Genomic DNA, 19,782 nt, shown 5'->3' with positions numbered 1-19,782 from the left:
CATCCATCCATTCATCCATCCATTTTTATTGCAAAGTCAGATATACAGAGAGAAGGAGAGACAGAGAGGAAGACCTTCCATCTAATGATTCACTCTCCAACTGGCTGCAATGGCCAGAGCTGAGCTGATCCGAAGTTAGCAGCCTGAAGCCTCTGCTAGGTCTCCCACGTGGGCACAGGATCCCGAGGCTTTGGGCTGTCCTTGACTGCTTTCCTAGGCCACAAGCAGGGAGCTGGATAGGAAGCGGGCTGCTAGGATTAGAACCGGCACCTATATGGAATCCCAGCATGTTTAAGGTAAGGACTTGAGCCAGTAGGCTACCATGCCGGGCCCCAGGATCAAATTCTTAACTGTAGTAATTGGATGGGCTGTTTCTGAGTTATTTTGGAAATACTTCTTTGCAGTGATTAGTTAGCGTGGAGGTGATGAGATCAGAGAATCATAAAGTAAGAGGGGAGAAACTTAGGTAATGCAAAGCTCAACTGTTAGGAAAAATGACTGACTCTGAACTGGACCCCACAAACCTTTCCCCATACCTCCCTTTCCTCAGCAACAATAGAAAGATGTTGTTTTCCCTTTACCTACCAAATTTAGCATTAAAAAAATAAGGAGGATTTTGACCATTTGCAGAGCGTATATGTATGGAGGTGGAGCTTCAGGGAACATCTGTCTTGGTGCCTTCCTCCCTCTTTGCTCTGATCCCTAATGAACACTCCTAGGACAGGCATTTGGTGCAGCAGTTAGGACACCACATGGGATGCCCAGATCCCGTGTTTTGAGTGCATAGTTTACCTTTCAGCTTCTTGCTAATGAATATCCTACCTGAGTCCCTGCTGCCATGTGTGAGGCCTGGATGGAGTTCAGGGTTCTGGCTTCAGCCTGGCTCAGGCATGACAGCTGCAGGTGTTTTGAGGAGTGAACCAGCAGATGGAAGCTCTGTGTGGTGGGATGGGAGGAGGGAGGTCTTTCAAATAAAATAATCAAGGGATTTCTGAGCTGGAAACCTTTCTGTTTTGTCCTTGAAGTCCTGCCTCATTTCCATTGCATTCTCTGAGTTCACACAGCTCAGAGGCCACTCAAGTCATAAGGGTTCCAAGGAACTGAAGCTCACCATTGTGGAGAGTGCATGTGCAGAGCTGGGACTGGCTTCTGAGATCCCACCTACTCTCCTGGCCTTACATTGCTGGGCTTGCGCATCTCCTTATCTGGGTAGATAGGCTTTGTTGCTATTTTCCATGCCGAGCCCTAGGTCTCCTGCCTGTATGGGGTTTTACTCTCTTGAGTGCCACCCCATGTCAGTTTCTACCTCTTGGATGTTACATGTCTTCCATACATCACCACAATCATGATATTACTTCTTGAAAAAGATTCTCCCTTGGTTATCATCACTTGTGTATCAAAACTTCCTGCCCGATGATTTGCATAGATTTTTGGTTTCCCACACCAGAGTATCCTCAACATGGGTTGATTGTGCAGCTCTCTTAAGAGATGCATGCCAGGAAAGCAGCCCTTTCCGAATGAAGAGGTGATGCCCCAGTGAAAAGGGTTCCCTGGTGAGATGAGTGTGGGAAACAGTGTTTATTTACTCTCATCTAAGAAGAATCATGGAACACCCTAGAAGTCTTGGAGGGCAGAATCTTGTCATATTACATAGCTCTTATTTGAGGCAGTATCATGTAATATTGGGAGAGCACTAGCAGTACTTCAAAAAGCCGATGGGAAAGTGAAAGTAAAAGGTGTTTATTTAGGTGCTTTGCTTTTTTTGGGGGGGCCTACAAAACTTTTGAAAACCCCCTAGGATGTTTGAGGAATGCGTTTCTCAGAATGTTGCCTGGAAAATAGTCATGTGTGTCTCTAACGGTGGGGGGAAAACCCAGTTATAAACCAGAAAATAAGAGGTATACTTGGGTGAATATTATGATGCTATGGGTTAAGCCTCTACTCAGAATGGCTGCATCCCACGTGGGAATGCCTGGTTCAAGTCCTTGCCACTCCGATTCTGACACAGTGTTCTGAGATGTCTCTCAGAGGCAGCAAATCATGGCCCTTGTTCTTGGGTTCCTGCTACCCACATGGGAAACCTGATTGGAGTCCCTGGCTTCTGATTGCAACTGTATAGCTCTGGCTCTCTTGTTCATTTGGGCAGTGAACCATTGAATGGAAGGTTTCTCTCGCCTGTCTCATTCTGCCTTTTAGACAAACCTATGTTTTTGTTTAAAAGGGAGAAATACTTCCTGCAATTGCCACAGAACTCCATCAAGTGTAAAAAGCTTTGAACAAAGAGATTATCTATGAATGAGTCCTTCATTACACTCATGCTTTGGCACTTACTTTAGTAGGTTTCTGCTCTATGGGATGGAGTACGTTGTCTGTGCTCTCTCTTTATACCAAGCTGTTGCATTTGCTTAGTAACTAGGAAATTGTGAAGTTTGCACTGTTCATATTTTTTCTCTCCACTTATTAATCAGAGAGAAAATTCTCAGGCTTATAAAGATACTACATTTCATTTATTTATTTATTTTTGCAGGTGTATCATCATGCCCTAATTCTAATTTTAAATGTACACCTGTGAACTTATTTTTAAATACCTGTGGTAGATTTAGAAAGTTTTGTGACACAGAATTTGGGATCCTGAGTTAATTGCTTTTCATTGAAAATTTCTTAGGAAAAGCAACTTCTGGTTTTATAAAGTAAATCATATTCCATAGCTGTGCGGTACTTCTAGCCTTTTATTGTTGATATAACTTACAGTACCTAATCTGGCTGGTAGTTTTTAAACCTTAAGTTGAATATACTTGTTTGTTTTGTAGAGTGTACTAATCATCCTGTTTTCCTCCCTTTGTCTCTAAAGCTGAAAACTCGTCAAGGAACAGAACTGCTGATTCAATCTGATAATGACTCTGTTATCAATGATTGGTTTAAAGTTCTCAGTAGTACAATCAATAATCAGGTATGTGTTTCAGTTAGGTAAGACAAAGTTTACTTCAGAGGTTTTTTTTTTTTTAATCTAGGTTTTTTCAGGTGGGCAGAAGTGGTAAACACAGTAACTGATTCAACAATCCCCAGAGGCTAATGATCTAAGTGATGCAAAATTCTCATTTATGTACAGTTGCTGCCAGTGGATTTGAAATGTTTGCACTCAGCAGTGGCTGGAAAGGAAGTGGTCTGAAGGAGAACAAACAGCTCCTCACGCCCTCATCCTGTGGATGGGTGGAGGTTTGGCTCATGGCCTTCCCCCGGGATATCCAAGTCAGTGGGCCGGCAACTCTCTTGCATAGAATGATAGGGCCTTTGCATGCATCTACTCATATGTTCCCGTAGACATGACATCTCCAGGTTACTTAGCAGACCTGGTACAGCGTACTTGTAAATTCTGAGTAAATAGTCATTATATTATATTGTTTAGGAAAACAGTGACAAAAAAAAATGTTCAGTACAATTGCAATTTTTTTTTTCTCAAACATTTTTAATCTATGGCTCGCTGAATCCACAGAGATGCAAGCCAAGCCAGCTGTGCACACCAGCCACAACTGGACACCCTGGAAATTATATTGCCTAGTGGAGAGAGGTGCCAGGCAGAGATGTGAGGGAAAGACACTGTCCCCTGCCTCGCCTTGGTATGCAGTGCCTTGGTGTACCTGGTCCAGTTCTTCCTACTTACCCACCACCACTAAAGCCCAGGTCCTTCTCAGGGGCTGCATTAGTAAGAAGGGTCATGAGCAGCAGGACTGTCCATTTTCAGACTCTGTTTTCCTAATTACCTTTTCACTTGTGCAGACCATGTGACAATGACACATGTAGAAGATAGTACTTAGGGGAAGTGAAAGGGGAACTTTTACCTGTTGAAGAACATCGCTTATATGTATCTTCGCCTTCTCATTGGTAGGGTTGTATGATATTTCTGAATCTGGCCCTTTGCCTTCTGTCTGTTCTTAAAACCATGACAGACCTTTGCACCCTAAACAGCTTTGCTTGCTTCGTGTTGTCTCCTGCTGGAAGACTAATGTCAAGGCTCTGTGAAGCTTCCATTTCAGTTCTCTGCTCAGAGCACTTTTGTGCTGCCCATGAAAAGCCAGCACCCATGGTTGGCATTTGGTCCAGCAGCTGTTCATGTCCTGATTGGACACCCACATCTCAAGTTAGGGTACCTGGGTACAAATCCCAACTCCACTCTTTTTTTTTTCTTGTTTTTAAGGAGACTATTTATTTGAAAGGTAAAGTTATAGAAAGAGCTGGAGAGAGAGAAAAATCTTCATCTGCTGATTCAGTCCCTAAGTGGCTGCAATGACCAGGGCTGGGCCAGTCTGAAGCCAGGAGCCTAGCACTCCATCTGCTCTCCCGTGTGGGTGGTACAGGCCCAAGGACTTAGGCCATTTTCTGCTCCCTCCCCAGGAGCATTAGTTGGGAGCCGGAGTGGAAGTGTAACAGCCAGGACTTGAACTAGTGCTCACATAGGATGCTGACATCACAGGTGGTGCTGGCTTACCTGGCTGTGCCACAATGCCAGCTTCCTTGAACACAGTCTTGATTCCAGCTTACTGCTAATGTGTTTTCTGGGGTGCGTGAGACAATGACTCAAGCTCTTAGGTCCCTGCCACCTTTATGGGAGACCTAGTTTGAAGCCTAGGCGTCTGACTTTGGCCTTGTGCAGCTCAAGTTGTCGCAGGTATTTAGGTATCAAGTCAATGGGAGGTCTATCTGTGTCTCTTCCCAGCTCTCCCTCCCTTTCAAATAAATAAGGCAGTAAATTTAAAAATATGTATATATATATATTTTAAATAAGTGTAACAACCTAAGCTTCCTGACTTTGTAAAGGTACCTTCTGTTCTGCTCGTGGTTTTTCTGCTGTAGTCCCTGTCCTCTGACTTTACCTTTAAAGCATACACATGCAATCGTTTACCAGGAATACGAGCACCTTACATTGGGGTGTAATCTCTGCATTCAGAGGTTACGGGGCAAAGCAACAGGGAACTGCTGAGACAGGGTGATGAAGTTTGGGGGATGTGATGACAGCATGGTCCTCAAACTGACTGGGAGAGTCTCACCTAGTGTGAACACAGGAATGCCAAGTAAAGAGAGAAGAGTCTTACTGTCTGTGAAGCTGTAAAATAACATCAAAGGATACCCAGCACTGCATGCGGCAAAGAGGTGGGAAAGACCTCTTCAAAAGGAGCTTAAAAACTTTGTTGACAGACAACTGAAGAAAGTAAGAAACGAATTATCCTGTGTTCATGGACATAGTTATGATGCCTGTGTCCCGCATTGGGAGTTCCTGGTTTGACTCCTGGCTCTGGTCCTATTCCCAGCAGACCCTACACGGCAGTCCGTGATGCCGAGGTTGTTGGCTTTCTGCCACAACCTGAGTTGATTTTCTTGCTCTGGCTTTGTTCTGAGCTGGCCTCAGCCACCGTGGTGTGGACATGTCAGGAGAGTGAGCTAGCACGCGGGGGTTCTGTCTGTTCTTGTGTCTCCCAAGAAATAAAAAAGAAGACTGAGTAATGCAAAGGTACAGGATTCTTGCAACAGTGTATAAATACGTAGATAGCACTAGTGCTATCATAGATTATGACTTTTGCAAAGCTGTACTGATTAACACAGCATGGCACTGAGCAGGCATGAGGATCAGGATAAAGAACTGGAGACAGACGCGCACACCTCTAGATGTGTGCTGTCAGCCACCCCCAGTAGAGCAAGAGGAAGGACGTCATGTCAGTTGTCAGTGTTGGCATGGTCGGATAACCCGGAAACCTGGCACCCTTCCCTGCACCAAGCACAAGCACCAGTTCCAGGCACAGTGAGGCTGTCAGGATGCAGAGAAAAGTACAGCTTGAGAACTCCATGCAGTGTTTAAGCCTTGAAAGTGTGTGTTCCAGGACCTCGCTCCATCCAGCACCTGTGAGTCTGTGACTCACTGTTGTCACACCCCCTGAGTCTGAGCCTTAACTGTTATGGGATCAGCCATGCCCGTGATCAGATGAGACAGCTCGTGGTAGCCTCCGTGGAGGAGACTCGGTAGCCTGTGATTTGTCAGCAAGAGTTAATGTCAGTAGAAGACTGTTTTTAAAACACATGACTAGTTTCCTAAAATTGCTGGCAAGAGTCATTTTATTGGTCATTCTGAGATATATGTGCAACTTAAGCACAGCAGTAATGATTGGGCAATCTCTAACCAATAGGCTGTAGAGACGGATGAAGCCATTGAAGAGGAGACACCTGATTCACCAGGAATAGAAAAGCATGATAAAGAAAAGGACCAGAAAGAACTGAAGAAACTTCGCTGTAAGTCTTGGGACTAATGTTAACTGTGCCAATGGTTTGAGTGAGCTGTGCTCTTAACTTTTCAAAGATTCAAGATACATATGTGCAGAAAATCTGAATGCAATCTCCAGTGTTACAGAAAGAGCTGAGCGATGAAGCAGCTGCCATGTCAGCTTTGCACTAGCTGCTTCTTGGCGCATCCTTGTGGTTTTTCAGCTTCACTGTATGTGTTCTCTCACATCATGTTCAAATAGCAAATCCTGCACGTTTTGAGACAACAGAAGTTGTCTTAGTTCCTCCCAGCCTGGTCTGTACATGGAGGTGAGTGCACAGATTCCCAGCTCACGCCTGCAGAAAGAGCAGAACCAAAATGAGAGGTTTTAAGAGAAGTATTTTTTACCCCAGACCCCTGGTCAATTACATCAGAATGGGCCATTAGTCATGACTCTATTTAATCTTTTTAAACAAATCCACATATTTAAGGATTTTGTGGGGCCTGGCTAAAGTCCTTGCCTTACATGCGCCAGGATCCCATATGAGTGCCAGTTCGTATCCCAGTTGCTCCACTTCCCATGCAGCTCCCTGCTTGTGGCCTGGGAAAGCAGTGGGAGACGGCCCAAGTCCTTGGGATCTTGTACCCATTTGTGAGACCTGGAAGAACCTCCAGGGTCCTAGCTTCAAATCAGCTCAGATCTGGTTGTTGCAGCCACTTGGGAAATGGACCAGTAGACAGAAGGTCTTTCTCCTTCTCTCTCAGTATATCTGCTTTTCCAGTAAAAAGGAATGATTCTTAAAAAAAAAAAAAGAATTATGGGGGTTCAAAGTCACTGGACAGTTACACTGTCGGTTCTGCATTTTTGCTGTCCCCTCTTCTAATGAAGTATAAACCTATTTGGGATATTGTCACCAAATAGTGTCAACACATACAACTTTGGTGATTTTTATACTTGATTAAATATGTTCTTTGTATCCCCAGTTTCCCCCAGCTACAGTTATTTTCAAGAAATAATGCTTAAATTTTTGCAATGGTTTCTGAAAAAGAACCCAGGACTAAAAACAACATAAAATACTTTCCAGGTATTCCCATTATTAGCTGGGAGTATAATGCTAAAGAGTTAGTCATGCGGAATAAGTATTATTTAAAAACTATGAATTAAAAAAACTTTGCATCAAAATAAACAATCTTTAATTCCATTTTTCATAAACTTGTTGAAATTCCCTGTCATATTTCTGAACTGCTAATTCAAAAGAACAGTAATTTTAAAAATATTTTTGTAGTGTGGGTTTTTTGTTTTTAGTATTTATTTTTTCTGTCTAAAGCTGATTAAGATGGGTAAGGATTATTTGTGCAATAATGAATATAAATTAGGCTAACTTAGGAGTGGCTTGACATATTTGCCAAATGAGTTATATTTGTGGCTAGTGAGGAAAGTGGAATGTTGTGCTTGAAGTTGGGTCTGAGGACATTTGGTTCCTCAAGTGTTACTCTGAGTACATGCTGAAGCTAGAACAACTGAATCTGTACCAGTACCTTGACCCAGGCTGTTGATAGGAGGGGGGCTCAAAAGTTTACATGGTAACAGAATTAGAAGATAAAGTTCATTTTTCCTAAATTTTCCTGCAGCTACCTTGTGTGCTTGCAGTGCCGGGCAGAGAAACCGCTTCAGAGATCATTTTGTGAAAAGCTTACTCTCTCTGTTTTTGTTAAGCTATGAAAGTATCCAGCATAGATTCTTCAGAACAGAAAAAAACCAAGAAAAACCTAAAGAAGTTTCTCACCCGACGCCCCACACTGCAAGCTGTTCGTGAAAAGGGGTATATTAAAGGTAGGTGAACCAAGTGTGGTAGTCTGCACGGCCAGGTCCAGGCGGTCCACATCAGACAGACAAAGTGTGGCAGTCTGCACGGCCAGGTCCAGGCAGTCCACATCAAACAGACAAGCTCCCGGCTGCTCATGAACTTCGCAGGGACACACACAGTTGGTAATGCACATGCCAAGTTCAGCTGAAGCATTGGGTCAGCATGAAACGCCAGGCTCGGCCTTTGGGAATCCTGTAAGAGGAGATGTGGATGTGATCGGTAGCAGACTTTGAGAATCATGAATGACAGTGAAGCGTTGCAGTTTAGAAATGTGGAGATCAGAAGAAATTTGAAAGTTTGAGCTATTGCTGAGAAGTAGAAAGAAAGAAAAAATGAATAAATAATTTTATTACTGATATACCTGCCTTCCTCTGTCACTGAAGGTAATTTTGACATTGATCAGAGGTTCCTCCCTAATTTTATACATTTTAATGTTATCAGTTTATCAATACCACTTTGCATTAACAAGATCTCAATGGGAAAGTTTATTGTATTTTTTGTTATTACTGAGGTGTTGCAGTGGTTGAGCCAGGCCACTGCTAGTCTGCCTGCTTCCCAGGCACAGGCTCTTGGCGACGTGCACCTGCTGGGAGGCAGCAGAATGCGTCTCTCCAGCTCACGTGGAGTTCCAGGCTCCTAGACAAGTGAACCAGTGGATGGGAAGTGGCTCTTTTTTTTTTTTTCTCTGCTATGTCTCTTTCTTTTTGCCTCTCTAATAAATAACTAATTAAAAAATAAAATCACGTAGTTTCCACAAGTAAGCTTCGTTCCAGAGGTAACCCTCTGTTACTACATGCCTCAAAACAGTGATGTTTACTCTCGAGTGAAGATAATTTGCACATCTCTATGAATGATTATAGCCTTGGTAGCAAAGACCATCGCCAGAGCATTGAAACTAAAAATACACAAATGTCATACTGAAAAGATATCTAAGACTTATCACACGAGTTTAAGTGAATTCGATTAGAAGCCTCAAGAGTTAGAAAGGGGCTGGCATCCCACATGGGCACCGGTTCGATACCTGGCCGCCAGGGCTGGGAAAGCAGTGGAAGTGAGTCCAAGAGTTTGGGTCCCTGCCGCCCACAGTTCTCAGCATGCCTAAGGGGGATGGTCATGGGCAAGGATGGTTGAGAACTTCTCTAAGTGGGGAGAGGAGCCTATTTAAGTGAAAGTGGTCCTCTCTGAAGGCATTGAGAATGTAGAGGGACCCTGGCAAGGGTGATTCGGGGAGCTCTGTGGAAACCTTCCGAAGTGCAGTTGAAAAAGCAGGTGGGGCATGACCTGGGCATTTGTGGAGCAAGCGGTAGCACAGCGGTTTGGTTCTGACAACACATCTCTTTCAGACCAGGTATTTGGAGCCAACCTTGCTAATCTGTGTCAGCGAGAGAACGGCACGGTGCCATTGTTTGTGCGGTTGTGCATTGAGCACGTGGAGGAACATGGTAAGAGGCCAACCCACCCCTGGGTTCCCCAGCAGAAGAACCCCGACGGTCCTGACAAAATGGCAAGACAGAGTAGGCATTTTGTTTGGGGGAAAAAACCCCAGACCCCCCAGAAACAAACATAAAACCCCACTGCACTTATGCCTGTCTCCGAGTAAGGTCTTGGTAGGTACCAAGTGCGTGTCTAATACTCATGAGCAATTGAGTGAGTGGTATTCTTGGAAGCCCTTTGAGAGCTGGCGTATGGTGAAAATGAAGAGGTGGTGATTGTGAAACTGGGTTTGCTAGGAAACGATGGTATGGATGGGCTGTGTTTGCACTAGGGTGGTTTCTCCTGTTATGATGAAGTGAGGTGATGCTGTGTGCGTGTGCCACAGCCTGTAAATATGTGCAAGTACTGTTAACAAAACACTTGGAGAGGCTACGTGGACAAGTCGTTTATGTCATTTCCTATGGAACATGACAAGCTCATTTCTGTTTTGGTCAACTTCAGTGTTTACACTATTTGTACTAGTTTTATGTAACTTTGACAGCGTGTTAGCAGCAATCACACTAACTTACATCTGTTTGTCATCAGAAACATGTTGTGCAATTGAAGTGCATAATTTAATTTCCACTTTCTGCTGGGTTCAGGTCTCTTGTCTCTTGTCAGCATGACCACAGTGGCACCATATCACTTCCTTGCATTTGTTTGAAGTGAAGTGGGAAACGCATGTTAGTTCATGTGCATGGCACTGTCAGTCAAGGAATATTTGAAAATTCTGAGACTCACTTGCACAAATGCCTGATGATTCTGTTCTGTGTATAAAATTAATTATCTACTGATCATATTTTTTTTTATTCGCTTGTGTTGAGGTAATTGCAACCACTGTTGCTTTTAAGAGGTTTCTTCCATGTATGATTTTATGTGATAAAATGGTGTGCAAAAGAACAGGCTGCAGGCTTCCTCGACTTTTTTAAGTCTGCCAGGTGTTTGCAGAAGTTTCTCTTAAATCATTGGCATTTCTTCAGCGTTAGCATGCGTTCCTGGACCCTGATGCGTTGTTTTCATAATAAACAAGTTGAGTTCTTTATGTTTATTAAACAGAACTTGGAGTGAATTTCCAGTCCTCTTCCCCTTGCCAAGGTCATATGCAGAGCTGTTGAGAGGAGAGGAGTATTTGTGCGTTGGTTTTAGGCTTAGATTAAGGAGTCACAATGCCCAGGCAGGCAGGCCACCCAAGACCCCTCACCGTCAGCTGCTGTTCACTGTCGCCCAGGTCTGGACGTGGACGGCATCTACCGAGTGAGTGGCAACCTTGCTGTGATCCAGAAGCTGAGGTTTGCAGTCAACCACGGTAAGGGGGCACCCTCTGCTGCTAGAGCCGAGAGCTTCCCCCTGCACTTGCAGGTCTGGATAAGGGTTACTCAGAATTGTCTGGTTCCTTCTGCTTTTCAGATGAAAAATTGGACTTGACCGATAGTAAATGGGAAGATATTCACGTCATCACCGGAGCACTGAAGATGTTTTTTCGAGAATTACCAGAGCCTCTTTTTACATTTAATCATTTTAATGATTTTGTTAATGCTATTAGTAAGTATGTGCTTCCGCTCAGCTTTTCCCCTGCATACTCACATACTTAGATAATGCTACATTTTCAGCAAGATAGTTTTGATGCCAGAAAAATTCCATATATGACCACCAGATGGCACTGTGTATTACCAAATAATCAACTTCCAAAGCATGTGCTGGCTTTGCATATCCTAGCACTGGCTGCCAAATACTTACTTGTGTAATTTGTTTCAGAGCAAGAACCAAGGCAGCGGGTCGCTGCTGTTAAGGATCTGATCAGACAGCTACCAAAGCCAAATCAAGACACAATGCAGATTCTCTTTAAGCATCTCAAAAGGTAAGAGGGAAGGGCAGGCTGAGACTTGGCGGGGTGCCGTGGGACCCGCAGTGGTCAGGGCCTCCGAGACCCGGGCTTGGATTTAAGCCACGCCACCTGCTGTCTCTCTGACTGGGGAGAGGATGCTCGCCCAACTCCTTTTAGTCCCAGTTCCTCCCAGGTGAAACCATGGGAGTCAAGAATGCATTAGATACTGTGTATGCAGTGGCATCCTGTAGTGGCTGACACATGGCAAATAACAGGGAGATGGGATATTGAAGTGCGATGCGTTAAATTACCCTCAAGTGAAGCTGTTGTGACTTTGTAGATATTTGAATAACTGACTTTTTTCATCTTACAGAAAGACCTTTTACAGTACTAAAATAAGCAGTCCTAATAAGGAGTGTTTTTTTGTCAGCCCCCACCACCCACCTAAGGGAGTAACCATTGAATTCTAACTTAATTCCAGAAGTCTATGTTCTATCTAAAAAGTGAGTTAAAACTTTACACTTCTACAGTTAGAGTGTGAATGACACCAGAAAAAATTGTGTAGTGTGAAAAAAGCTGTGCCTCGATTTCAAATATTGTAAAATGACGTGTCCTGTGGACTTTTTGAAAGGTCTGTGGTATAAGCAGCCCCTTTCCTCCGTGCACTCAGAAGGCGAGCTTCCGTCCGCCCTCGGGGTGGGCGCGCCTTGGGGGCACTTATGTGCTAGGAGACTGTGCTATCTGTATTCTGCATTTCTCTGTGCAAGCAGCTGCGTAGGTTTGTGATCCAAACAAGGGGGTTTGACTTTCTTTTCTAACCACCTTTTTCTCCCCCTCCCCCTCAGGGTCATAGAAAATGGAGAAAAAAATCGGATGACCTACCAGAGCATAGCCATTGTTTTCGGTCCCACTCTGCTGAAGCCCGAGAAGGAGACGGGCAACATAGCAGTTCACACTGTGTATCAGAACCAGATCGTAGAGCTGATTCTCCTTGAGATCAATGCCATCTTTGGACGCTGACACTTGGTGCAGACGACCGGGGGAGCCAGAGCCGACTCCGTGGGCTTGCGCCTCTCTGTGCACAAGGTGTTTGAGCTTTGGACCAAGCAGTGACTGTTTGATTTTGCACTTTTTTGAGGGATCGGAAGGGAAGGGGAGCGTCAAGATGCCTGGTAGGCCCTCGTGTTTGCTGCTCTATTGCGAGGTGGTGTAGGTGTGTAATTTTGAGTTTTTATCCTCAAAGTCTGCATTTCATACTCTGAATTTCAGTAAAACAGCAATCAAAGCTTATAATTCTAACCAGTCAAACACACTGGATAATTTGATGAGAAAACTGTGTTTCCCTCCCCACTTCACCCTGCCCACCCCCACAACTGGACATTGTAGAATTTCTTCTCACAGTCTGTGGGTTCATCCCTTGGTAGAAGGACATTTCCTGTTGGTCATTTTGAAACCACTCGTGGGCATTTTAAACAGAATGAAGTATCCCTGTCCCGACATGTGTGTTTCCTTTTCAGGGTTTGTGCACGCAGTGGTGGGGACATGACCCCTCAGCGAAGGCTGGCTGCCTGCCCCGTGTCCCACCGCGTCCCACTTGGGGAGCCCGGTTGCCTGCTAGGGCAGCACACTAATACTACTTAAAACACTGTGATGTACTAGAGTTCTAGTTAGCATCAGTCGGTTCAGGGTATCTCTTTTTTCTCCCCCTTGGGCTGTCTTGCTTATCCTGAAATTGTAGCTAGCAACCCTAATGATACCTAGTGCCATACTGACCCTGTGGACATGGACATTGGTGTAAATAGAGGCTGGAGACTGGGCGTCCTTCAGCTGTGTATATACTTGTATTGTACAGTCTCGGAGTCCACTCTGATGCTGCGTTCCTAATCGTGCTGTTGGTGACCTTTTCCAGGAGCATTAGTAGGTTCCTCCAGAATAGGCCGGTACTTGGGAAAGTCAGCCGTGTGCACTTTTAGGTTGTAATTACATTCACAGGCAAACCACTATAATGCGAATGGTACTGAAAAAGGAAAGTGTGGACTAGACCTGTTTAATGGTAAATGCACTACAAGAGAAATCTTAGTTTATTTAACATGTACAGAGTACGTTAGAAACAAATTTATAACAGAGTTCTAACTCTGAAGTTTGAACAGTGGAAACCCGTGTGTACATTAGATGGATGTTGGGTAGGAGACAGCATTGCTGTGTTGGTGGAATTTCTTTTTACATTACTAATGTAGATGGATTTGTACAGTCGAACAGGGTTTGGAAGGTTTTGTTACAGGGAGCATGGTGTGTTGAAAATTTTTTAAATGTATTTTTCTAGATTAACTGCTGTATATGAAATGTCTAATCTAATAAAGAAAACTATAAGAGGTTTAGAGATTTTTCCCATTGGAAATGTGCATTTGCGCTTTTAGTTTTTTGTTGGTTTGGTTTTGCATTTACTGCGTATTCTCATACCTCATTTAAAAGAAAAAAAAATCAGCCGAATCCAATGTTTCCTGTGGCAAATATGGTTTCCTCATATTATGCCCGTTCTGCCACTTTCCATGCCAACACCACCCTCATCCCCACACGTGCTTTTTTTTCTTTTTTTAATTTCTTCATTATTGTTTGAAAGGGAATGATCTGTGGCCCTGATTCCTTGAGATTGATTCTGTGATTTACAGATCGCTTTCCTGGGGAACAAATATTTTTTTGTTTTGTATAATCTGTGTAGAAAAAAAACACCTCTCTCTCACCTGTGTCTTGTGGTAAAAAATAATCCTGTGTGTGTGGTTGTGATCTTGTCCAGTGGGTAACCCAGCTTTGCGTCCACTGGGGCCGATGTGCTGGTTCCAGAGGCAAGGCCCACGATGTGCTTCGGACCGGCTCCTGCAGCAGCTGGTTCCTGCTGAGACGCAGCTCTGTGCCCTGCTGCCTCTTGGCAGTCAGGAACATTTCAGAGGTGAAAATGGTCCTGTGTTTCTTGTTTTGGAGTACCTGTATGTGTCTGTGGAGTCTTTGGTGTCGGGGGAGGATCCAGCTAATCACCTCCTTGTAATCCTGTGTGTACAGTGAAATCAGTGTCTTGTGTGTTCAACCTCTGTGAACTGAAATACCTCCCCTGTTTTTGTAATAACAAAACCAGTAATATTTTCCTGTCTCGACACTTGATTTTTTTTTGGTAGAAAATATATTAAAAGCTAAAATAAATGATCTGTAGAATTTCATTTTATGAATAGACTTTCCTTTAGAATGTCATAAAAGATGGCTAGTTGGGGGCTGAAAAAGTGTGCTCGGAGTGTAGAAGAAAAACTCACTCGAATTTTTCACCTGTAAGAAATTTTTACTCTACTCTGGAAAAAGTAAGGTAATTAATAACTCTGAAAAATGATACAGATAGAGCAAATCTCTTTTTCCTTCTATGCAAAGCGCAAATGATATCAGTCAGACAGACTGTGGGCTGAGGGGCCAAGAGAGGCTGCGTTTGTGACAAACACGTGTGTGTGTGTGTGTGTGTGTGTGTGTCTGCTGTTGCTTGTGTACAGGTAAAACCCACAGGCATGGTGGCAGCTGCCCCCGTACGATGTCTGTCTCAGACCTGTAGTAATGGAGATGAACAGAGCAGTAACAGCAGATATAGGGCCCCGTAATTGTGCCAAGAAGTGGTTTCCCAGCACAGGAGCCGACTTCTAATTAAATATTGAAAGTAAACATTTAGTTTCCCATGACACTAATTCTCAAACATCTTTAAGCTTTTTTTTTTTTAACACAGGAATCCACAGCATGTCATTTTAGTAAAGAGGAAGATAAAAATAGTCCGGTGGGCGTCACGCTGTCACCAGTTTAATAGAACACAAATGTTCCAATATTGCATTCCTGTTGAGACTGGGTAGAAAATAAAGACATGATCGCATTTGCTGTTCAAACTCCAGCCATCAGCTGCACTGATACTATTTCGCCAAAAGCATACCTCCAGTGTGAGACCAGAGGGAGCATTTAGCGCGATCCTGAGCCTGCCTCTTCCAGCCTCACATGTGGGCAGTTTTTAAAATGACATTCCAGTCTAACAGGGACAGTCCTCTGATATGCAGCATTCACTTGAGTCTAGGAATGAGAGCAGGTACTCAGTGATGCCCAACAGTCTCGCCCTTACAACCAGGGTGTATGAGGACCTATTAGGGTCAGCTGGGATGCCCTGGCAGAGCGGCCGCTGAAGAATACCTAATAAGACCCCTGGAACTGCTGGCGATGGTGCTACCCTGCTGGGGAACCTCAGTGAGTCCGCCCAGCAGAAGGCACGTGACCCCATCGTGGTCGTAAGTATATTCAGTTGGACCAAGTGATCACAAATGAGCCTCCTGTGAGTGGCTCCTAAATGGACTCTCATCACTTCCCTTCTCTCACAGGAACAAGAGGAAAAAAGAACCACACACAAAAATAGGAAAGGGCACTTTCATACCATTCTCAGAAGCAGAACACTTGTAGAACAAGGTACCTGTTTAATCAGCCATTACACTGTGTATTTAGGAAAGTGTAGGATGTGGATTTTTTTTCTTACCAACTCTTTCCCCCTTTTCTGTCCTACTAGAGTTTTAAGAAAAGCCATCTCTGGGAGACATTTCCCCCAGTCTTTTGGGTAGTTTGAAGGTTGTTGCTCCTACTACAAGTAGCGTAAATAGCATTGAAACTTGCCATGTCATCTTGAGTCTTAGCAGGTGGGTGACATCCATGGAGACACTGGGCAGACGGATGATACCATCAGAGGCCATCGCCCCCCCGGACCTTGGCAGAGGCCTGGAGAAACCAGAGCTCAGAGCCCCAGGGAAGTGCTGCATCAAGACTTCCTTGTCTTCCTGGGCATTTTGGGAAGTGGTTTATTTCTAGGTAGGAAAGATGGGAGTCATTCACTGTGAAGTTTGAACTCATTGGAGCTGACATGATGGTGTAGTAAGCTAATCCTCTGCCTTGCGGCACTGCATCCCATATGGGTGCTAGTTTGCGTCCCAGCTGCTCCACTTCCAATCCAGCCCCCTGCTGGTGGCCTGGGAAAGCAGCAGAGGTTGGCCCAAGTGCTTGGGATGTGGAAGAAGCTCCTGGCTCCTGGACTTGGATAGGCTGAGCTCCAGCTGTTGCAGCCATTTGAGGAGTGAACTTCTCTGTCTCTCGTTTAACTGTAAAATCTTTCAAATAAAACTCTTTAAAGAGATTTCATTGATGAATAACAGAAAAGAACCATGGAGGGACCCTCACATGCACAGCTTGTAGCTGTGGGGTGGAATAGCGTGTGCCCAGCTTGCTAGTAAATCCTGAAGCCCTGTGGTTACTTGTGGACGAGAAGCCTGAAGTTTGTGACCCCATGGTGGTTGATCTGGTTCCGACGACAACGAGTACATGACTCACAGGTGCTTAGTGTATACACTGACCGTGCTGCTCGGAAAGGTGATTGGTGTGCTAGGCCAGGCGGTGGGGTGGCACAGAATTACATTACACCACTCGGAATGTTTGGTTCTGGAATGTCCCACTAGTTTCTGGCAGCAGTTGAACACAGTTCAACATTACAAAGTGAAATCGTAGAGAAGAGGTGTCTGGAAGGAAGGGTGACAGCGTTGGTGGTGGGGTTCCTTTAAAGCATATTCTAGAACGTTCAGCAATATAATTTGAGGAACAAACAAGTATCCTGTTGCTTTCAAGCCGAGTTCCTATTGATGAGACAAGTGGAAGCTTTCATGGGGGGGGGGGGTGGCAGGGATAGGTAATTGCTGTGTTCTGACCTCTCTGAGTTCTACATGTCAAGAAAATAATCCATTTCTCCCTTCAGGGTGTAGAATTGGGCTTCATTGGGTCTGTTACTGTCCACTGGCATTGCTGGGTAGGCTCCTGTGCCCCTGAGTCTGTTGAATGTTCTGCTTTCACTTGTGCTCTAAAACGAGGCTGTCCAGCTATGAGTCTGCAGTCACATAAGGCAATGTGAAGCTTCTTTGGGGGTGGTAAGGCACTCAAGACAGAGTCGTATTCTGGTGTGTGTGTCTAGCGGGTTATCCACCCAACAGTGGCAAAGGGCAGTCCCACATGTTGGCTGTTGTGAGAAATGCTGCTCTCAACAAAGGCACTGATGTCTCTTCAAGATCCTCCAGGCTCGACTGCGTGCCTGGATGTGGCACCAGAGGCGAGGCAGCAGAAATAAAAGCACTTCCGTCTCATGAGAATTAAACGCTGTTGCGCATTAGAAGGCATCTAAAGGATGAAAAGGCAACTCGGAGAAAATCATAATGGAGGGTGCTATGGGGGTTCAGGGGAAATGCAGCGTTAGCTTTTCATCTTTCTGCTTTTTAAAAAATTTATTTATTGGAAAGTCATATACAGAGAGGAGGAGAGGTAGAGAGGAAGATCTTCCATCCATTGATTCACTGCCCCAAGCCTCAGCCAGAGCTGAGCCGATCCAAAACCAGGAGCCAGGAGCTTCTGGGTCTCCCACGCAGGTGCAGAGTCCCAAAGCTTTGGGCCATCCTCAATTGCTTTCCCAGGCCACAAGCAGGGAGCTGGATGGGAAGTGGGACTGCTGGGATTAGAACCAGGGCCCATATGGGATCCTGGCACGTTCAAGGCAAGGACTTGAGCCACTAGGCTACTGCTCTGAGCCCAATCTTTCTGCTTTTTTAAAGTGCTCTCATATCTGACAGGGAAATGTTGCTCAAAACAGAGAAAATGACTGAAATGCAACACTAGAATACGCTGCTTGAAAAAAATGGGCTTGACTAGACTTTTCTCCAAAGAAGATGGGACAGGAAAAGATGCCCAGCACCACTCAGTGTAGAGAGATCATAGATCACAACCATAAAATACTGGGATGAGCATTTGGAAGAGGCATTTAAGAAGCCAGGTTAGATGGCTACAGCCTACACTGGAGCACTGGGTTTGAATCTCAGCTTCTGACTCTAGCTTCCTGCTAATACAGACCTTAGGAGGCAGCATGTAATAGATTTCAAGTAGGTGGGTCCTGCCACCCACGGGGAGACCTGGATTGAGTCCCCAGCTCTTGCAGAGTCAGTGTTGGGCTATGTCCCATCTCTGTCCCCATCTCTCCATCTGTTACATTAAAACAAACATGCAAAAACTGATGCTGCCCAGGATGGGTGCGATACACAGCAAAGCAAAATAAATGTTGGCAAGAATTTGGAGAAATTGGAACGGTTGGGAATGTAAAAAATGGGACAGCTGCCGTGGGAAACAGTATGGAGGTCCCTTAAATTAAAGATAGAATAACCATCTGGTGTAGTAATCCCACTTTGGGGCATATCCCCTAAAGAATTTAAACTTTTAAAATTGATGTACGTTTTGTTGAAATGCAGAGGTAGAAGCGGGCGTCTTCCCTCTGCTGGGAACCCTCCCCTAAAACCCATGACAGCAGGGACCCGGCCAGCCAAAGGCAGGTGCCCTGGATCGACCTGGGTTTCCCAAGTGGTGGCAGGGCCCCAACTACCTACACCGTCGGCTGCTGCCTCCCAAGGTGTGCATTAGCAAAGACTGAAATTGAAAGCAGTCCCAGATGGCATGTGGGTGTCCTAAGAGATGTCTTAACTACTGTACCTGGGATTTGGTTAAAAGTTCAGTTATGAGGGTGCAGTGACCGCCCTTCTAGTGCTCGGTAGCACATGCAGTTGATGGCGGCCGTGTGGGACAGCGCAGATGGGATGTGTCCACTCTGGGCTGGACGGGACTCTTCAGGAGGTTCATTCCAAAATATGTGTAGTAGAGAGCTATTTTATTTTTGAATTCTCCTTCGTGTGTGCCTAAATGCATGGTGCTCTACTAGCTCAAAGTGAAGGAGAGGAACCTACTGCCAGGACTTTCACTCACGCATGTTTGTCCTGCTCCACCCTCATCATGGAATTGGAAGGCTGTTTCATGGACTGAATTCTGTTGCCAGTTCTGTGAAGATGCTTGCGGTCTGCTGAGAACAGCTTTGGAGAACGTGCCTTGCAGGAAGCCTCCTGGGACACTGACAAATATCGGAGTGTTATACTGGGAGATACTATTGTAGAAGTGTGTGTCGGGACCTTCTTACATATACATTTTAGAAATGTTTCCTTTGGAAATATTTTCTAGAACTTTGATTTAGAAACTATATCTCTTAACAGTTGGTGGAAGAAATAGTTCTAACCGGAGCATGGCCTTGGGACCCAAACTACTTTGTTATTTATTGCAGACTTGTAATAATGTCCTGTGTGCGGCAGTATGGATCTGTGACTGAATCCTCACCTTGCAAGCACCATTCTTGCACGAATTGCACATGGGTGCTGGGTCATGTCCTGGTTGTTCCACTTCATATCCAGCTCTTGGCTTGTGACCTGAGAAAGCAGTAGAGGATGATCCGAGGCCTT

The 19,782-nt window shown here is 44.8% G+C and overlaps 1 protein-coding gene across 4 annotated transcripts in view; it reads left to right on the top strand.

Annotated features, from left to right (window-relative positions):
- Positions 1 to 13,814, top strand: part of ARHGAP12 (Rho GTPase activating protein 12) — a 112,023-nt gene extending 98,209 nt beyond the window's left edge. For all 4 annotated transcript variants that reach the window (XM_058669573.1, XM_058669572.1, XM_058669571.1 and 1 more), the window contains 8 exons: positions 2,852 to 2,950; positions 6,177 to 6,279; positions 7,968 to 8,084; positions 9,462 to 9,560; positions 10,820 to 10,897; positions 10,999 to 11,133; positions 11,347 to 11,449; positions 12,262 to 13,814. In XM_058669573.1, the coding sequence (XP_058525556.1) occupies positions 2,852 to 2,950; positions 6,177 to 6,279; positions 7,968 to 8,084; positions 9,462 to 9,560; positions 10,820 to 10,897; positions 10,999 to 11,133; positions 11,347 to 11,449; positions 12,262 to 12,436 (909 nt within the window). In that variant the 3' untranslated portion in view covers positions 12,437 to 13,814. The remainder of the gene's footprint in view (positions 1 to 2,851; positions 2,951 to 6,176; positions 6,280 to 7,967; positions 8,085 to 9,461; positions 9,561 to 10,819; positions 10,898 to 10,998; positions 11,134 to 11,346; positions 11,450 to 12,261) is intronic.
- The last annotated feature ends 5,968 nt before the right edge of the window (positions 13,815 to 19,782 follow it).

The sequence above is a fragment of the Ochotona princeps genome, chromosome 10, assembly GCF_030435755.1.
Source record: "Ochotona princeps isolate mOchPri1 chromosome 10, mOchPri1.hap1, whole genome shotgun sequence".
Taxonomy (NCBI): domain Eukaryota; kingdom Metazoa; phylum Chordata; class Mammalia; order Lagomorpha; family Ochotonidae; genus Ochotona; species Ochotona princeps.
Note: the sequence above shows the minus strand (reverse complement) of the source record. Positions and strands in the feature narration are given on the sequence as shown.